This window comes from Dendrobium catenatum, unplaced genomic scaffold, assembly GCF_001605985.2.
Source record: "Dendrobium catenatum unplaced genomic scaffold, ASM160598v2 fragScaff_scaffold_998, whole genome shotgun sequence".
NCBI classification, from domain to species: domain Eukaryota; kingdom Viridiplantae; phylum Streptophyta; class Magnoliopsida; order Asparagales; family Orchidaceae; genus Dendrobium; species Dendrobium catenatum.
The window spans coordinates 1,635,528-1,653,763 of NW_021319460.1; the positions used below are offsets into that span (position 1 = coordinate 1,635,528).

At 37.1% G+C, this 18,236-nt stretch overlaps 1 protein-coding gene across 7 annotated transcripts in view; it reads left to right on the plus strand.

Moving 5' to 3' along the window:
• The first annotated feature begins 5,894 nt into the window (after positions 1-5,894).
• Positions 5,895-18,236, plus strand: part of LOC110106655 (elongation factor G, mitochondrial-like) — a 53,612-nt gene continuing 41,270 nt past the window's right edge. For 3 of the 7 annotated variants that reach the window (XM_028697797.1, XM_028697798.1, XM_028697803.1), the window contains exons 1-2: positions 5,895-6,118; positions 14,910-14,998. In XM_028697797.1, coding sequence (XP_028553630.1) covers positions 6,093-6,118; positions 14,910-14,998 — 115 coding nt within the window. In that variant the 5' untranslated portion in view covers positions 5,895-6,092. Of the gene's footprint in view, positions 6,119-11,381; positions 11,450-14,648; positions 14,999-16,756; positions 16,872-18,236 lie in introns of those variants that run through there. The other 4 variants (XM_028697799.1, XM_028697802.1, XM_028697801.1 and 1 more) reach the window with 3 other exon arrangements.

Below are 18,236 nucleotides of genomic sequence, written 5' to 3' on the forward strand. Positions count from 1 at the left end.
TGCTCGATGATGTTAACCTGTGCATAAGAGGTCGTGAGAATCCATCAAGGATGTGAGACCTATCCGAGGTTGTATGTCAGAGCCTTTGCTCGACGACGCTAACCTGTGTGGAAGAGGTCGAGAGAATCCACCAAGGATGTAAGACCTATCCAAGGTTGTATGTTAGAGCCCTGCTCGATGACATTAACATATATGGAAGAGGTCGAGAGAATCCACCAAGGATGTAAGACCTATCCAAGGTTATATGTCAGAGCCCTGCTCTATGACGTTAACCTGTGTGAAAGAGGTCAGGAGAATCCACCAAGGATGTAAGACCTATTCGAGGTTGTATGTTAGAGCCTTTGCTCGATGATGTTAACATGTATAAAAGAGTTCGAGAGAATCCACCGATGATGTAAGACCTATCCGAGGTTATATGTTAGAGCCCTGCTCGATGATATTAACCCGTGTGGAAGAGGTCGGGAGAATCCACCAAGGATGTAAGACCTATCCAAGGTTGTATGTCAGAGCCCTGCTCGATGATGTTAACATGTGTGGAAGAGGTCGAGAGAATCCACCAAGGATGTGAGACCTATCCGAGGTTGTGTGTCGGAGCCTTTGCTCGACGACTTTAACCTGTGTAGAAGAGGTCGAGAGAATCCACCAAGGATGTGAGACCTATCTGAGGTTGTATGTCGAAGCTTTTGCTTGATGACGTTAACCTGTGTGGAAGAGGTCGAATCGGATCCCCCTTGGGATCGATTTTGCCTTGATTGAGATGGGGCGAAAGTCGCGTGTATCCCGCATCAAAGGTAAAGAATGGTCTATCTTTAGACCGTTACTGCCTTTTTGAGGTTGAGATTAAGACCTTACCCAAGGAGTAGAAGTCCAGTATGGGACTGTACGTTGCTTGAAATTTATCGGAAGCTTCCTTTCATTTGCCGAGAGTTTCCTTAAATATTGTGTTGGTTTTAGAAATCTTGGAGGGATCTTCTTGACTAAAATTATAGTCAAATTTTCCCCACAGTCCGGATCTAATTTCCATGAAATTGAAGAAGAAATGGATGAAGTCAGGAAGTTGAAATAAATGACCTTTTGAGGTTGGAGCGAAAATTTCCCCCTAGTTGGGAATCACTTTCACACAGACGGCACCAAACTGTTGCACCCAGGAGTATTCGTGGCGGTAAAGAAATATAAAATTAATTTCTTAGCATTATACAAAAATCCGGCACACAATCAAATAAGAGAGAGTGTGTAGCATTCAATGAGACACCCAGATTTTTATGTGAAAAACCCCGGGGAAAAACCACGAGGCCTGGCCCAGTTTGAATGAATCCACTAGTATTGTAGTCAATTACAAATGAGGCCCTTCCTTTGAGGAAGGCATGGGTTTGATGTACATTATATGAAGTACATTACATGTTGGGAATACAAAGAGTCACTGTTAACGTATTCGCTTTGTTGGAAGGACAGTAGTCGGCGGACGACGTAAGTCAGGAGGACCGTAGTCAGCTGGCGACGGAGGTTGGAAGGACTGTAGTCGGCGGGCGACATAAGTCAGGAGAACCGTAGTCGACTAGCGACGGAGGTTGAAAGGACTGTGTCTGACGATGAAGGTCAGAAGAACGGCATTAGGGAGAAGTCTAAAAATGGGAAGAAATCCATCTTCGAATAAATGTCTAACGAAAGTCCAATAACCGGTAGAAGTTCAGTGTCGGATCGAAACTTGGCAAAGAGTGAAGGTCCGGCGTCGGGTAGGAGTCCAACGTCTGTTGGTGGACGAGGAGAACTCCGGCATCACTTGAGCAGAGTTTTGGCGTCAGGAGGGAACTCTGTCGTGAATTGGGAAGAATTTCAGCATCACATGGAAGTTGGGTAGAATTCCGGCGCTCCCGAATATCCCGCTGAATCCCGATGTGTTTGGGTGGCGGGAAGAATTCCGGTGGTGGTCGAGGAGGAGCTGATTCTCCTTCCCCTTCTCTTCTTCTTATCTTCTTCTTCTTCTCTTCTCTTTTCCTGTGTCCTCCCTTATAATTTATCGGAAGCTTCCTTATATTTGCCGAGAGTTTCCTTAAATATTGTGTTGGTTTTAGAAATCTTGGAGGGATCTTCTTGACTAAAATTATAGTCAAATTTGCCCCCCAGTCCGGATCTAATTTCCATGAAATTGATGAAGCAATGGCTGAAGTCAGGAAGTTGAAATGAATGACCTTTTGAGGTTGGAGCAAAAATTATCCCCTAGTCGGGAATCACTTTCACACAGACGGCGCCAAACTGTTGCACCCAGAAGTATTCGTGGCGGTAGAGAAACATAAAATTAATTTCTTAGCATTGTACAAAAATCCGGCACACAATCAGATAAGAGAGAGTGTGTAGCATTCAATGAGACACCAAGATTTTTATGTGAAAAACCCCTTAAAAGGGGGAAAAACCACGGGGCCTGGCCAAGTTTGAATGAATCCACTAGTATTGTAGTCAATTACAAATGAGGCCCTTCCTTTGAGGAAGGCATGGGTTTGATGTACATTATATGAAGTACATTACATGTTGGGAATACAAAGAGTCACTGTTAACGTATTCACTTTGTTGGAAGGACTGTAGTCGGCGGACGACGTAAGTCAGGAGGACCGTAGTCAACTGGCGACGGAGGTCGGAAGGACTTTAGTCAGCGGGCGACGTAAGTCAGGAGAACCGTAGTCGGCTGGCGACGGAGGTTGAAAGGATTGTTTCTGACGATGAAGGTCAGAAGGACGGATTCAGGGAGAAGTCTAACAATGGGAAGAAATCCGTCTTAGAATAAATGTCTAACGAAAGTCCAATAACCGTTAGAAGTCCGGAGTCGGATCAAAACTTGGCAAAGAGTGAAGGTCCGGCGTCGGGTAGGAGTTCGACGTCTGTTGGTGCACGAGGAGAACTCCGACATCACTTGAGCGGAGTTTTGGCGTCAGGAGGGAACTCTGTCGTTAATTTGGAAGAATTTCAGCATCACATGGAAGTTGGGCAGAATTCCGGCGTTCTCCCAAATATCCCGCAGAATCCCGATGTGTTTGGGCGGCGGGAAGAATTCCGGCGGTGGTCGAGGAAGAGCTGATTCTCCTTCACCTTCTCTTCTTCTTCTCTTCTCTTTTGTTGCGTCCTCCCTTATAATTTATCGAAAGTTTCCTTGCATTTGCCGAGAGTTTCCTTAAATATTGTGTTGGTTTTAGAAATCTTGGAGGGATCTTCTTGACTAAAATTATAGTCAAATTTGCCCCCCAGTCCGGATCTAATTTCCATGAAATTGATGAAGCAATGGCTGAAGTCAGGAAGTTGAAATGAATGACCTTTTGAGGTTGGAGCGAAATTGCCCCTTAGTCGGGAATCACTTTCACACAGATGGGGCCAAACTGTTGCACCCAGGAGTATTCGTGGCGGTAGAGAAATATAAAATTAATTTCTTAGCATTGTACAAAAATCCGGCACACAATCAGATAAGAGAGAGTGTGTAGCATTCAATGAGCACCAAGATTTTTATGTGAAAAACTCCTGAAAAGGGGGAAAAACTACGGGGCCTGGCCCAATTTGAATGAATCCACTAGTATTGCAGTCAATTACAAATGAGGCCCTTCCTTTGAGGAAGGCATGGGTTTGATGTACATTATATGAAGTACATTACATGTTGGGAATACAAAGAGTCACTGTTGGCGTATTCGCTTTGTTAGAAGGATTGTAGTCGGCGGACGACGTAAGTCAGGAGGACCGTAGTCAGCTGGCGACGGAGGTCGGAAGGACTGTAGTCGGCGGGCGACGTAAGTCAGGAGAACTGTGGTCGGCTGGCGACGGAGGTTGAAAGGACTGTGTCTGACGATGAAGGTCAGAAGGATGGCGTCAGGGAGAAGTCTAACAATGGGAAGAAATCCATCTTCGAATAAATGTCTAACGAAAGTTCAATAACCGATAGAAGTCCGGTGTCGGATCGAAACTTGGCAAAGAGTGAAGGTCCGGCGTCGGGTAGGAGTCCGACGTCTGTTGGTGGACGAGGATAACTCCGGACTTGAGCGGTGTTTTGGCGTCAGGAGAGAACTCTGTCGTTAATTGGGAAGAATTTCAGCATCACATGGAAGTTGGGCAGAATTCCGGCGTTCTCCCGAATATCCCGCAGAATCTCGATGTGTTTGGGCGGCGGGAAGAATTCCGGCGGTGGCCGAGGAGGAGCTGATTCTCCTTCCCCTTCTGTTCTTCTTCTTTTCTTCTTCTTCCCTTCTCTTTTCTTGCGTCCTCCATTGTGAAGAATGAGGGCTCTATTTATAGATTTTATGGAGTGACATAGCTTGTAAATAGGCGTGAGATCAGGGTCAAATAGGGAGTGGTCGAATGGATGGTTGATATTGATTCCCTTGATTATACACCGTTTGTCAGATATTTGAAGATCTTAATGATGACATAATTCGGCGATCTTGGGCTCGTTAGATTTGTCTCGTCGAGCCACTCGATTCGACTATAAGCTCATCAAATTCGGAGACCGTTTGATAACTTAAATTGTGATACAAACTTTCCAACAGCACTTCGGGTGCTCGATTTGGGCTCATTTGGGCTCGTATTGAGTTGAATTTGGTGTTGATAGGTTCGTATTTTTGAGACGCTCAGTTTGACTATAAGTTTGCAGAAATCGGAGTTCAGATGCTCTCGATTTAATTTTTGAAGTTTTCAACTTGATTTTTGCCTCGAGATTCGTGACCGATCAAGATAATTTTTGCATGACGTATCACTAAATAATTATTTGAATCATAATTATATAATTTTTTTTCATAAACTCAAATTCATAAATTTAAATTCAAATTAGAGCTCAAACAATTAATTCATTAAGCTATAATTAAAAATAGGGAGATTTACATACATACCACTTTATACTATTCTATTTACATATTTAACACCTAAAACTTTAATATTACACACATGTCACCCATAGTTCATTTTTATATGAAATATGAGTGGTTGAAATGAAATATATGAGTGGTAGTAAGGAAATTTGGGTGGTATATTTGATATTAAAATAATATAGGGTGGTATTTATGTAAATCTCCCTTATTGTTTTTACATATTGTTCGTTGTATTGGTAACAGACGAATGTTCAACATTGTTTCTCTTTGAATTTCAATGTTTGTACCTAACATTTACACTACATAACAAGATTTATTTTCTAGTGAATTACCATCCCTCTCTTTCTAAAAAAAGAAATTTAATTATATTGCACAATAAAATAATTTTTTTTTATGCATCGAGTGGGTCGTCGCGTCGTCGCTCGCACAAGTCGTCGTCTCGATTCGCACGCCCAAAATTTAATTTTTCGCCGACCGACGACCCCCACAAATATGGGTGTCGATCTTAGCTGTTTCTGTTGCTCCGGACGCATCGGCGCTGTCCGTTTTGCGAACGGAGGTCATCTTGGCGATTTTGGGTTTTCGGTCGACACGCGTCGGGTGAGTTTTTGAGCAATTTCGAGCTCTTTCTCTTTTAAAACCCACCTTGCGCGGTCGACTCGACCCCGACACTAATATGAGGGTCAACAATTCATATCCTTCACTCTACATATTGCTTACTGTAAACCCTTTACTTTTCATGCATATATCACACCATCTATTAAACTGACATCTAATACTCCTTTATCATCACAAGCCCACTGACCTCGTATTTGGCGAGGCAAAATCAACTCGCGATCCCTTCTTGAAAATCAAAATCAAACTGTAATTCGATTAATTAAGGTTGATATGGTCACATGAATTAAATGTAACAACATCTAATCAACTCGCTTGATTCACACACTCGATCCCTCGAACTCAATAAAAAATAAGAAGGGGGAAAATAGAATGATAATTAGCTTTTATTAGAAATTTCTTGGGTATAAGTATGGCTGTTTGGACGGCACACTCACACACTCGATCTCTTTCTCTCTCTCTCTCTCTCTCTCTCTCTCTCTCTCTCTCATTCGAATAGTTCAACCCCTCTCTTCGCACGCAAGAAGCTCCAGATTGACCCTCTCTTGTAGGCAAGAAATTCCTTTGGCCTTCACACACTCTCTTTTCTTCCCTTCCTCACTCACACGCAGGAGGCACATCTCCTGACCGGTTTCCCTCATGCACAAGCCGAGCACCTCTCGCATGTGGGTATCATTATCATCTTCTTCTTCTTTCTCTTTCTGGTCTTTAAAATCTGATAGTATATTGATCAGTGGATCGAAATAACCATTGCATTTGAATCAAGATTTCTTTTATGGATGATCGATTGCATTGTTTTTGCTTTATTTTTTCGGTCGGTGCTTGGCTTATTGTGCTTTTCTCTATCTTGTTCTTTTTGGGAAAGACAATCTCAGGGATTATCATTGGATGTGAGGTTCATTCTTGTGTAATGAGATTTTATTCTTTGCAAGTTTTTGCTATAGGCATGGAAATCATATACATCTATCATATTTTGTCTTTGAAAGATGGTTATTGCAATGTATAGACAGCTCTTTATTTTATTGTTCTCTGAATTTTGGTATCTGCAAAATCCTCTTTAGGATTAGTGAGTTCCGCTGTTTTGGTTATTGACCTTTTTCATCAAATAAAGCAACCGGAATTTTAAATCCACTACATTTGAAATACTTTGCATTCCTTTTTCTATTAATCATATAACCCTTTAGTGTTTTCTAAAAGCTCCTTATTAGAATCCTTAATAAATCTTAAATACCCTAAAAATTTCTCTTGAGGAACCCCAAAGCCTAAGTCTTAATTTCTACATAAACCCTTTTGGCAATTTAGCTCCACATAAAGCCTAAGGGTCCGTTTGGGATGCCGTCTCCACTGCGGCACGATTTGAGACGCGAGCCACCTTCTGTTTGGGTTGATGCGTTTCGCCGGCGGTAGAGAAATTTTCATGTACGTAGCCTGCTTTTTGCGACCCAAAATTTCTGGCAAGGTTCGCTGCTTTCCGTGATTCTGAAATGCTAAAATGTCAAAATTATCCTTCATCTTTTCAAGATATTCCGCCACCTCGATCGGCGTCGAACTCCTCCCCCTCCCGCCTCCTATCATCTGCGAATCGATCTCGCTCATGATCTTATGCATTACCACCAGATCACCACACTTACCGCCAGATGCAGCTCCGTATTGTTGTGCGGCCCCACTTGCCTCACGTTCTTCTTGTTTCCCGTGCTCTCCATCCTCTTCCTTGAGTTGGACAGAGCCAACGCCGGCGCTACCGAAGCCGTCGGCGATGACAACGACGATGATTCGTTAGTTCTTGAGCTTTGAATGATCTACTTACTATAGGAGATTCCTCTATCCTGCTTGTTTACAGAGATATTAATCACCCAAATCCGCTCAAACTTGAGACGATCCAAATTTAGAAATTCATTTGAGAGAGTAGAGATTCCTAAGTGAAGTTCTCTCGCGTGTGAAAATGTGAAGTGGGGAAGGGAAAAGAAGGAAAGAGACGCGGGCGAGAGCTAAAGTGAGGAGAGACATCCTACCCTTCATCTTGAGCAGTTAGGCCTTCTTCTATGTATCAGCTGAGCTTCTCACATATACGTCTGCAATTTGCTGAACACAAGACCTCTCAAGAGTTCTTCAGTTGCCTGCAACTCTGAAGAGTACTTTGCTAATTCGTTTTTTCCTTGCCTGCAATTTACTTGATAAAAAATGTCCTTTATAAATAGTAATTTCCATACATATCTATCAAATATTTTCTTAGTTTATTTTAAAATATGATATTACATTGTTTTAAAAAATTAAGAGTTTATTTATATTTAAAATTCATAAAATATTTAGTTTAAAAAAAAATTAAGAGTTCATTTATATTTAATAAAAAAAATTTCATGCTAATAAATAGAAGGGTATCAAGGTAATTTGTTGTTATACAGTAGCATCACAGCAGCTCGGCAGTTATACTACCCAAACAAAATTTATTAATTTACGTACAACAAATTTATAAAGCAACTTTCTGGACAACAACTTCATAACCTGCTTTACCGACCGCTGCAGCCGTCCCAAACGAAGCCTAAGTCTACAATATCCATTTAGTTTCATCTACCTCTCAAATAAGGTGGCCAAAGTCATGGTCATTGTTGCATCCCTTTCTGTAACAAATATGGCTCTTCTAGCACAATTATCATTAGTTCAGACTAATCATGTAGAATAAAATAATCATTTGACATGAATTAAGAATTGAGAAATCCAACTTGTCTAATGCATGTTTTGAACATTAGCTTTTTGTCTAAACTGAAATCTGCAGAATATTGTTATTATTTGTGGCTTTTGGGAATAAAAAGAAAGAAAAAATATGCTAATATGATTTTAGTTGGTAAATAAGCGCAATGCATCTTTTCTATTTGTTGTACTGATTTTTTGAATTGTATTTTCTATCAAGCAATTTTCTGTTAATCTTCTTTGTTTCTGATGTAGGACTACAATGCTTAAAGTAATTTGATAATAACTTGCACGACTTATTGATTAGAATATTAATGATTAGAACTTTTAGCAAATAAAAACGACAAAATAAAACGTAAGGACGGTCACTTTCATTTAGGCTAAGTTGCACAATAAGAGCTTTGAATTATCAGAATAATAAAGAAAATCAACGTCATGCAAATATAATAGCTTTCAACGAAAAATCCCTAATCTAACAATAAGATTAGAAACAAATGAAGTGCACTCAATCCTTACGTTTACTAAGCTCGACAGAGTTTGGTGAGCAAGATCCTCGTGAATCTATCAAATCACAAGAGCAAGTTAGACAATGAAAATACACGAAAAGAAAGATTGGCAAATCCTTATCATGGTTGAGTTGTGATTCTCCACTGAACGGTGCCGAGTTGTTCTTCAATAGCCTCAACCAGGGTGTCCCTCTACATACTCTTCTACGGTATTGTCGATGCGCGGGTTGACGTCGAAAAGGTAGAGTGAAGAATGCAAACAAATCCTTGTTTGTCGTAGGATCGGCCTTAATCACGTTCCGGATCGGCCATGCATGTCCTTGAGATTAAGATGTGATGAAGATCATTGAGGCTTCCCTCGAAGACTCCTCTTGATATGGAGGAGGTAAGCTAGAGAAATCAAGAGGGAAAAGGAGAATAGGTGGCCGGCCAAGGGTGAGGGTTAGTGGGAGATATTTGGTTCAGATTTTGGGAGGGGAGATGGGGGGAAATCTAATTCAATACTTCCTAATTATCTCCTTAATTGAAAATAATTAAAGGAAGAGAAAGAGCAAGAGGGGGTGGCGGCAAGAGAGGGTGGGGTGGGGTGGATTTACTTCAAAGTGGAGGAGTTCCGTTATTGGAAGTAAATTAAATAGTTGGGGCTAGGGAAGGATTTGGCCAAAGGGAAGAAGGGAGATTTGAATTGTTTCCAAAGTGGAAATTTGGTTTTAGGAAACAATTCCGGCGGCATTAAAGGCTTGAGGGAATGATTAAGGAAGCTTTTAATGCTTCCTTAAATTAAGGACTTAAATTTAGGATGAGATATTTCATCCTAAATTAATTTAAATTCAAAGACAAGGGTTTGGAAAGTTTCCTAAAATAAGAAAAATAATTTAGGTAACTTTTCAAATTCAAATAAGTTTGAATTTTGAAAAGTCTTGAGTTACCTAAAATTACCAAATCCAAATTAGGAAAAGGAATCAATGTGAACAATGATGGAAGAGAGGAGGGGGTGGGATAGGGCCAGCGACATGATGGGCTTGAAGGGGATTTTCGGTGGGAGGAGGGGAGAGGGTTCAGTGAGGGTGAAAGCTTGGCCGTGAGTGGGGAAGTGGAAGGTATGACCGGTGGTGGTGGTGGGGAAACGGAAGGGGAAAGATAACAAGTAAAACCACAAACCCGACTTGTCTAGGTTGGTGGGTGATGCATAATCCTCCCTCTCCTAGAGATCTCACTCCGATTTCTCAAGCTTACGCAAAAACTCAAAATTTGTGGAATTTTTTTTTTAATCATTCATTAACTTGAAAAGAAGAACAATAGGGCTATAAATAGCCTCATACAAAGACTCACAAAATAAAAGGACAACAATGCCCCTAAGGCTTACATACGACATCCCTTAATAAAAGGGTAAAACAGGAAAGCAAGAAACACATAAATAATAAAAAGCCACATGACATAATAAAGAAAAACAAATACATGAAATGACTCATAAATACATAGACTCGATCGTGTCCGTAGATCGACGGCCACGCCTCTGATATACTTTCTATGCTCTGATGTCCCATCAGTTTCATAGTGTTGTTTATATAAAAAATTTCTTCAATATTGTGTTATTATGTTATTATGTGATTTTATGCATCTATATCTTAGTGTTTATTTAAATGAGATGCCAACATTATAGTTTTGCAGTTGCTTTGATGGGTTTTGTTTGTTCCCCCTTTATAACTCTTTTGTGAATTAAGCTAATTGGCTTGGTAATAGTACATTTTCTCATGTTGAAGCAACATATGTGCAATCCTATCCTAAAATAGTAGAAGATTGTTTGGATTTCCAATAGATACGTGATAGGGGCATGAACTTGTTTGAATTTGCATCACATTTATGAATATCTTCATTATATTTGCTTTTCATGTGAACGCTTAGAAAAACTCTTCTGGTTTAATTCTACTAGAAAATAAGCGTTTTGTTTTTGGTGGAACTTGTCGAGAATGGTTTAAAAAAAACATATATGTTTGGCATTTTGTTTTTAAAATATTATTTTTATTTTTGCAAATAAATATATATTTTTTAAAATGCTCATAAGAATTTTAGATGTTTGGAGTTTTTTTAAAGATCAATATCATCACCTCATTGTTCGCTGCCTTTACCTTACTGGAGAGCTCTACCACCACCACATAAATAAACAAAAACATATTTTAAGATGCTAAACATGTTTTATTTCTGGAAAAAACAGAAGCAAAATTAGAAACAAACAAAAATATAAAAGTGATCCCAAACCACCCACAGTTTTTTGATGATTGTATTTATTTTTCTTTGTTGGAGTTATACCAACTTTATTATGCCCGAGGCCGAGCGCTTCCACCTTGAGCAATGGTGTGGCGTGGTATTCCACGGGAGAGGTTAATATTGTGGCACACAAATGTGTGTTGGGCATACATTAAATATGGCTTTCTTGGCCTCTTTGCTATGATAAGCAATTGTTAGGACCAGGGTTGAGCCAAATATTTCTCATTTATTCACCCTTTTGCTTCCCTAACTGTTTTCTGTTGTTTAATCATCCTTTTGGTATGTCAATTTAATTGCAATATTAGATGAGCTTGTTTAATTTAAATGTCAATCTTTCAGGTGACTAAAATTAATCTTTTTTTTGTCATTTTGGTATTCAATCTGTCATTATTTTTTCAATAGACAAGATCATTTTGGAGAAATACCTTTCTTAGCTATCAAATCTTTTGAAAATCATCTTATGCAGAAAGCCAGAGATTGGTTAAGGCATTTTAAGAGGAAGTGAAAAGACTTTCTCTGGCATTTGAAGAACAGGTACGATTATTAGATATTGAATTTAAAACATTATTCCTATCAATGAAAAAAGAGAACTTCTATGTGCATTTAAAATAGTCATTTATGATGTTCTAATACTTCTTAATATTGCAAACACATAAAGAACACATGCACTTTTCTGATATGTGCTTGATATATGTGGGACGTGTCATTTACCTTTTCAATTAAAAAGAAAAAAAAAAACTGACACATTTGCCTGACAAATATGTCATGGATAAAAAATTTTAATTTTAAAATATATTATAAAATTGCATAAATAATTTTAGTTATTTATTCTTTTTTATTTTAAAATGCATTATTTAAATAACTAAATTGCAATTTAACATTATTTTTATTTTCCTTATTTCACTCTATTTTTCAATGGTTTTTTAAAAATATATTTTTATATTTTTTAAGAAAATAATAAATTTTAGTAATTTATAATGTTATGTGATTATTTATTTTTTCAATTGAGTTTAAAGGTTTTTAATAAATTTAAATATATATATATATATATATATTAAATTATTTATTTTTGTATCATTAATATGTTCTTATTTATTAAAATTAGATTAACAAATAGTTAAACTATGTATTTGTATGTGTAATACAATCAAATTAATTAGAATTTTGCGAAGTAATGATGTTGAAAGTTGATAATTTTTGTGTCATTGAAGTTATTTTTATGTTAAACTACATTTCTAAGCGCCTCAATAAAGATTAATAGAATATCACTTTTAAATGATGTGATTAGCATCTAATGTGACACAATGTAATGACACATAAAAAAGCTATCATTTAGACGCCAATGTTATCATCAAAACCACATTTAAATGCATCTTCAAAAGTGTTTCTTGCTTTAGTTGTATGTGTTTCAATAAACTCCTATAATGACATATCTAATGAGAGTGTTGAATGCTATAGAGAGAAACATAGTACGTGAATGGTATTCGCTGTCTCACTGAACATATAACATGTATATGTTTACGTGTATCTTAGTACAATATTATAGAGAACTTCTTTTCATTTAATAAATTTGAAAACTAAAATATAACTCCATTGAGAAATCATCGTTAATTCCATCATTTTTCCTGGTTGTAAGTAATAGCGAATAGGATAGTTGAAGAGATGGAGGAAGAAGCATTTTACTTGAATATCCAACGATTTAAAAACTGGACCGGACCGGCCGGTTCAACCGGTTGAACCGGGAACCGGTCAGGCTGTCGGTCCGGGTCAATCATTAGAATTGGTCTGCATTCAAACCGGTCAAAAACCGGTTCAAATAACGGTTGAACCGCTGAACCGCCGGACCATAACCGTTTGGAAGAACCGGCCGGTTTCAAACTTCATGATTTTTGGCCGTTCATCGCAAATCTAGCGGCTGAAAAAAATTTTTGTTCGAATATGATGAGGCGAAGCCTCTTTTACGCGCAACTTCTTTCTCCCTTTCTCGCGAACCCTACCTAGCCGAGACAGAGAGGCGACTGGCGAACGAACGCGTGAGAGCCTCGGCTGAGAACGACTTGGAGAGACGAACGACGGGGATAGACGGACGAACGACGCCTTCTTTCGTGCCATCTCTATTTCTCAGGTATCTTTGTATTCTCGGCTTCTCCAGTTCTCTGTTCTCCCTCTTTCCATTTTGTTTTCTTTGAACAACTCATGCATTCCTCTTCCCAGATCTTATCTGTTCGACATTATACCAGAAGTATGATTGCTGCTAGGATTTTAGTAAATACCCGTTGGATTTGACCGTTGAATTCAAGACTTTGTGAAGTTTAATATTTTAAACTTTAAACTATTGAGCATTAGCTATTTTATTTTATGCAGAATATCAGTTTGTTGATTTGTTCTGCTTCATGCATTTCTATTTTTCAGATATGTGATTTCAGTTGTTTGATTCTCTAATTTGATCTTGGACGGTCTATTTGTTCTATCTATTTTCCCCTGATTTTTGTATCCTACTGTAAATATTATGAGATAAATTTTTGTGTTTTGATTTTTAATTTGAGTGGTGGTTATCCCACTGTTTTTTATTCTGTTTCTAGAACATAAATCTTATAATTAGAGTCAATGTATATAATTAGTAATGAAAAACATATTAGGAGATATTAGTTGACACCATTTAATGAAAAAATGATAAACTCGGCTTTGCTAAAACAATGGAATGAGATGATAGATAATTATGCGTTTGTTTTTTCTGAAACCGAACAGTCCCTTCAAGAATGTATTTAAGAGAACAAAAGACTTATTATTCTTCAATATGCCTCGTAATTCTGTGTATTATTCCCATGAATTTTGCTTATTCCACAAAGCATCATATTTCCAGCTTTTTTTCATGTTGCTTTCTTTCTTTTTTGATTTTATTATTTTAGCTATTGAAGTTTGAACATAGTACTCTAAAATGGATGCACAAACAACTTCGACTCAAACTATGCGTGAGAAGCATGATATAGCTTGTAGTCATTGTACTGAAAGTAAAGGACTAGATGGAAAAAATAATTTAGATGCCTCCATTATGGGATTACTTATAAAGGTGGAGGAATTAATAGGATAAAGCAACATTTAGCAGGAATCAGAGGTAACATAGCTTCGTGCAAGAAAGTCCCACATGACGTTCGTTACCAGATGCAAGAAAATTTGAAAGAAATAGGCAAGAAAAAACAAGCCGAAGAGGAGTTAGAGCAGAACACAGCTGTGTTTGTGGATGAATGTATGGAAGAAGAAAGAGGCTCTTCATCACTTCCCAAATCTCAATCCTCTGATGCACACCATGGAGGCATTGATAGAGGAAAGAGAAAGCTAGATAACATAGAAATTTTTTTTGCACCAAGAACTAAAGCAGGTTCTCAGCCATCATTGAAAAGTGTAATGACATCCAAAGAAGCCATTCACCGTGCTGATTTAGCTGTTGCGCGGTGGTTTTATGACAGTTGCATCCCATTGAATGACATAAACTCTAATTTTGCTCAAAAGACAATTGATGCTATAGCTGCAATTGGACCTGGATATAAATTGCCTTCATACTACAAATTGAGAGTTAATCTTCTACGAGATTGTAAAGAGGAATGCAAGTTGTTGATTGATTCATACAAACGATCTTGGTCAGAAATAGGTTGCACACTCATGGCTGATGGTTGGACAGATAACAGGAATAAAACCTTGATTAATTTTCTTGTGTACTGTCCAGGGATTTAGAGATATAACTTTTGATGCTTCAAATCTAGGAGATGATTTCTATATTTTTCTTTTGTGGAATTAATTAAGAGAAACACCCTAAACTCTATATATGTATTATGAATGTGTTTTTCTTTTTCTTTAACGATGCACCCATGTTTTGAATGTTTTTGTGCTTGGCATATCAGTGACAGATTGTAGTTTTATACTTTTATTCAAGGTTATGAATTCCTGTTGGCATATCTTTAGAGATTAATTAAAGATTTTTTGTTTGTATTTAAAGATATGCTTCTGGCAAAACCAAGCAACACTACAAAAATCCAAATCGTATTATAGAAGATTTCTTCCTCAAAACCCAACACTTGACAAAAGGTATGCATTCAAAAAGTTTTTATTTGATTAGTTATTTACTTATTTATAAAATATTTGTTTATATTTTATTATTTTATTGACTTATTTAATGTCACATTTATATTGTGTTATTTTTTATGTTTTATAAATTTAATTGATGCAATACTTATGTTATTTGAAGAGTTGAATATGAAAATGAAATGTAGCTAGAGTGAAGTTATTAGAGGAAAATGTCTAATTCATTTTATAAATTTTATAATATTAATATATTATTATTTATTACGTCATCTGGTTTGACCGGTCGAACCGTGAACCTCTCCTTCTTCCGGTTCGCTGTCCGGTCCGGTTTTCAAAACCTTGTGAATATCTTCAAATGTGGGGAAACTAAGTCATCCATTTGTATGTGTTGTTTCACATGGTTAGTTTCCAATTGCATCAAGTATTTGCAGCTATACCTTGCTTTTAGCAACCTCCTTGAGTATAAAAAAATACAAGCAGGATGGAAAACATCCTTTTATATGTGCATGTGCAATAGAAATCTCTCTACAATTTAGTAGAAAACATGACATCTTAAATTACATCCCATCTGTGTTAATTAATTTCAACTTGCTTTTTGAGAATGCCAGTAGGCTAGAAATTGCTTAACTGCACAGTCCTGCTACGTAATATGCTGGGAATAGCCAGAAGAAAATAAAAGAACCAGAGCAAAAACTTCTTAATCAATAATATGCCATCATACCTAAAAGAAAATATTTTGAGCACTCTAGGATGGAGGAATCAAATGTCCAAACAATAAACTTTTCAATCACTTATTGTAAATTTCATGGAAATTGTGTACAAAAGAAACAAAATTAATGCTTACATAATTTGGAATGAGCTTTGGCTTGAATGAAGGTTATGAACTGCCATGCAAAAGACCTTGGAAAAAGTCCTGAAAATGAATACAGTACAAACATTTAAACAAAGCTTATGTTATATCATATTTTTCTGGAGCTTCTACTAACATAAAATTTCTGTATTCAACTCAAATGTCATCCAGATAGATCCTCAATTAAGTTAAGCAATGATTTATACTATTAAGGGTAAGGGTGACTAGAAAAATTAAGTTTCCATGAAGAATTTACTTTAATGTGAAAGCATTAGGTTGTTTATCTTACCAGATTTTAATTTAATATATCAATTGAAAGTCAGAGGTATAGATTTTGTTTTGATGCTTGAAGGTGATGTTCATAAACTAGAACTAAGATATTTTTCTTTCTTGATCTAGAGGAAAACCTTATTACAGCTGAAATAATATATAAACCTTGATCATTTATTAAAATTTGCTTGTGTAAGATTGATGATCCTACTTTTCAAGCTTCAGGATAGTTCATCTTTAAGATTACAGGCAAAGCTCAATTGGATGTTTTGGTGCTTTTGATGTGTATAAATAATGATTAAGGCTTCATTTCGGACGGCTTTCTCGTTGCTTCTTAAAACAATTTTTCAGTACAAAAATTAAATTTTTTGTACTAAAAAACTATTTTAAGAACCAGTGAGAAAGCTGTCCCAAATGAAGCCTAAATTTATTGTAGCCACTTAAGTTTCCTCTGCTTGCTCATATGATGTTAATGCTATGGCAATCAGTTCTTATTAAGAAAGCTGTTTTAAGGATGAATCTTGCTTATTTTGGCAGTGTTTGATCGTGGTCTTTAGGAACCATTTGAACACATTAAGCATAGTGAAATATTTATACAAGGAAGAACAACTACATTAACTCTGATTGCAACGTCTCAACAGGAACCTCCATTTTAGTCTTCTGGTGAAGCTAGAGGGCAGGATTCAACTGCATCGATGGCGCAGCTTTGAATGCCACTACGTTCACCTACACCAAGAACGTTACGCATGAATACAAGTATTTCTCCGGTCACTGTCATATTTAGGAAACTCATCATTCTCATGCATAAGAATCATCAAAAGATTCCCTCACAGATTGCTACAAGAAAGTTGTGATATATCACTACTACAACAACAACAACTAGTCTTTGTCCCACTACGTGGGGTCGGCTATATGAATCCTTTTTCGCCATTATCTTTTTAAAAGTCAAATTCTCATTTAAATCTAATAAAGAAAGATCATTTTTAATATTTTATAACCAAGTATTTTTAGGTCTACCTCTACAATAAGTTAAATCTAATACCTGAACTTTCTTAACCGGGTCATCAGAAGGCCTCCATTTAATGTGACCAAACCATCTAAGGTGACTCTCTAATCTTATCTTCCATTGGAGCTACTCTAACCTTTTCAAGTATATGCTCATTTCGTTTCCTATCTCTAAGGGTAAAGCATCCACCTAGGCATCCTCATCTATGAAACACTTAACTTAGTATTATGCTTATCGTTTAATGGCCAACATTCGGCACAATAAAGCATCGCAGGTCTCACCACCATCTTATAGAATTTTCCCTTAATTTTGATGGAGACTTTTCTATCGCACAATAAGCCCAATGCATCCCTCCACTTCAACCATCCAACTTGAATTTTGCTGATAATATCCCCATATATTTCACCATCCCTCTGAATAATAGATCCAAGATATCTAAAATGTGTACTCTTATTAATGGCTTGATCGCCCAAAGTCACAATCTCCTCACTAGGGCTATTGCTACTAAAATTACGCTATATATATTCAGTTTTAGATCTACTCAAGCGAAAACCTTTAGACTCTAAGGTTGACCTCCATAATTCAAGTTTACCTTCAACTCTCTCTAGTTATATCAACCAGAATATCATTAGCAAAAAGCATACACCAAGTTACGTCCTTTTGCAAATGTCTAGTATGAATATTCATGACTAAAGCAAAAAGATATGCTCTTAAGGCGGATCCTTGATGTAATTCAACCGAAATAGGAAAATACTTGATCAAACCATCTAGTGTTTGAACACAAGTAATATCTCCTGCATACATATCTTTAATGATTTGAATATAAGTGTTATTAACTCCTTTTTTTTCAAGAATTCTCCATATTACTTCTATGGGAACTTTATTATATGCTCCTGTGTACATGCTAGTTCAATTATTTTATCTATTAAACCAAAAGTTATAGACTTTATTCTCCACTTTATTAGCTGTTAACAACTGGTGGGTGATTAATGACCCACTTTTATGTTGGAGAATATAACACGTCAGAAAGGCAGTATTATTGATTCCATTATGCTGCCTGTCAAGCTCTTTTTAAAAGTCTTATGTCTCTTCTGATAGTGGAGCTTTGCCAGGAC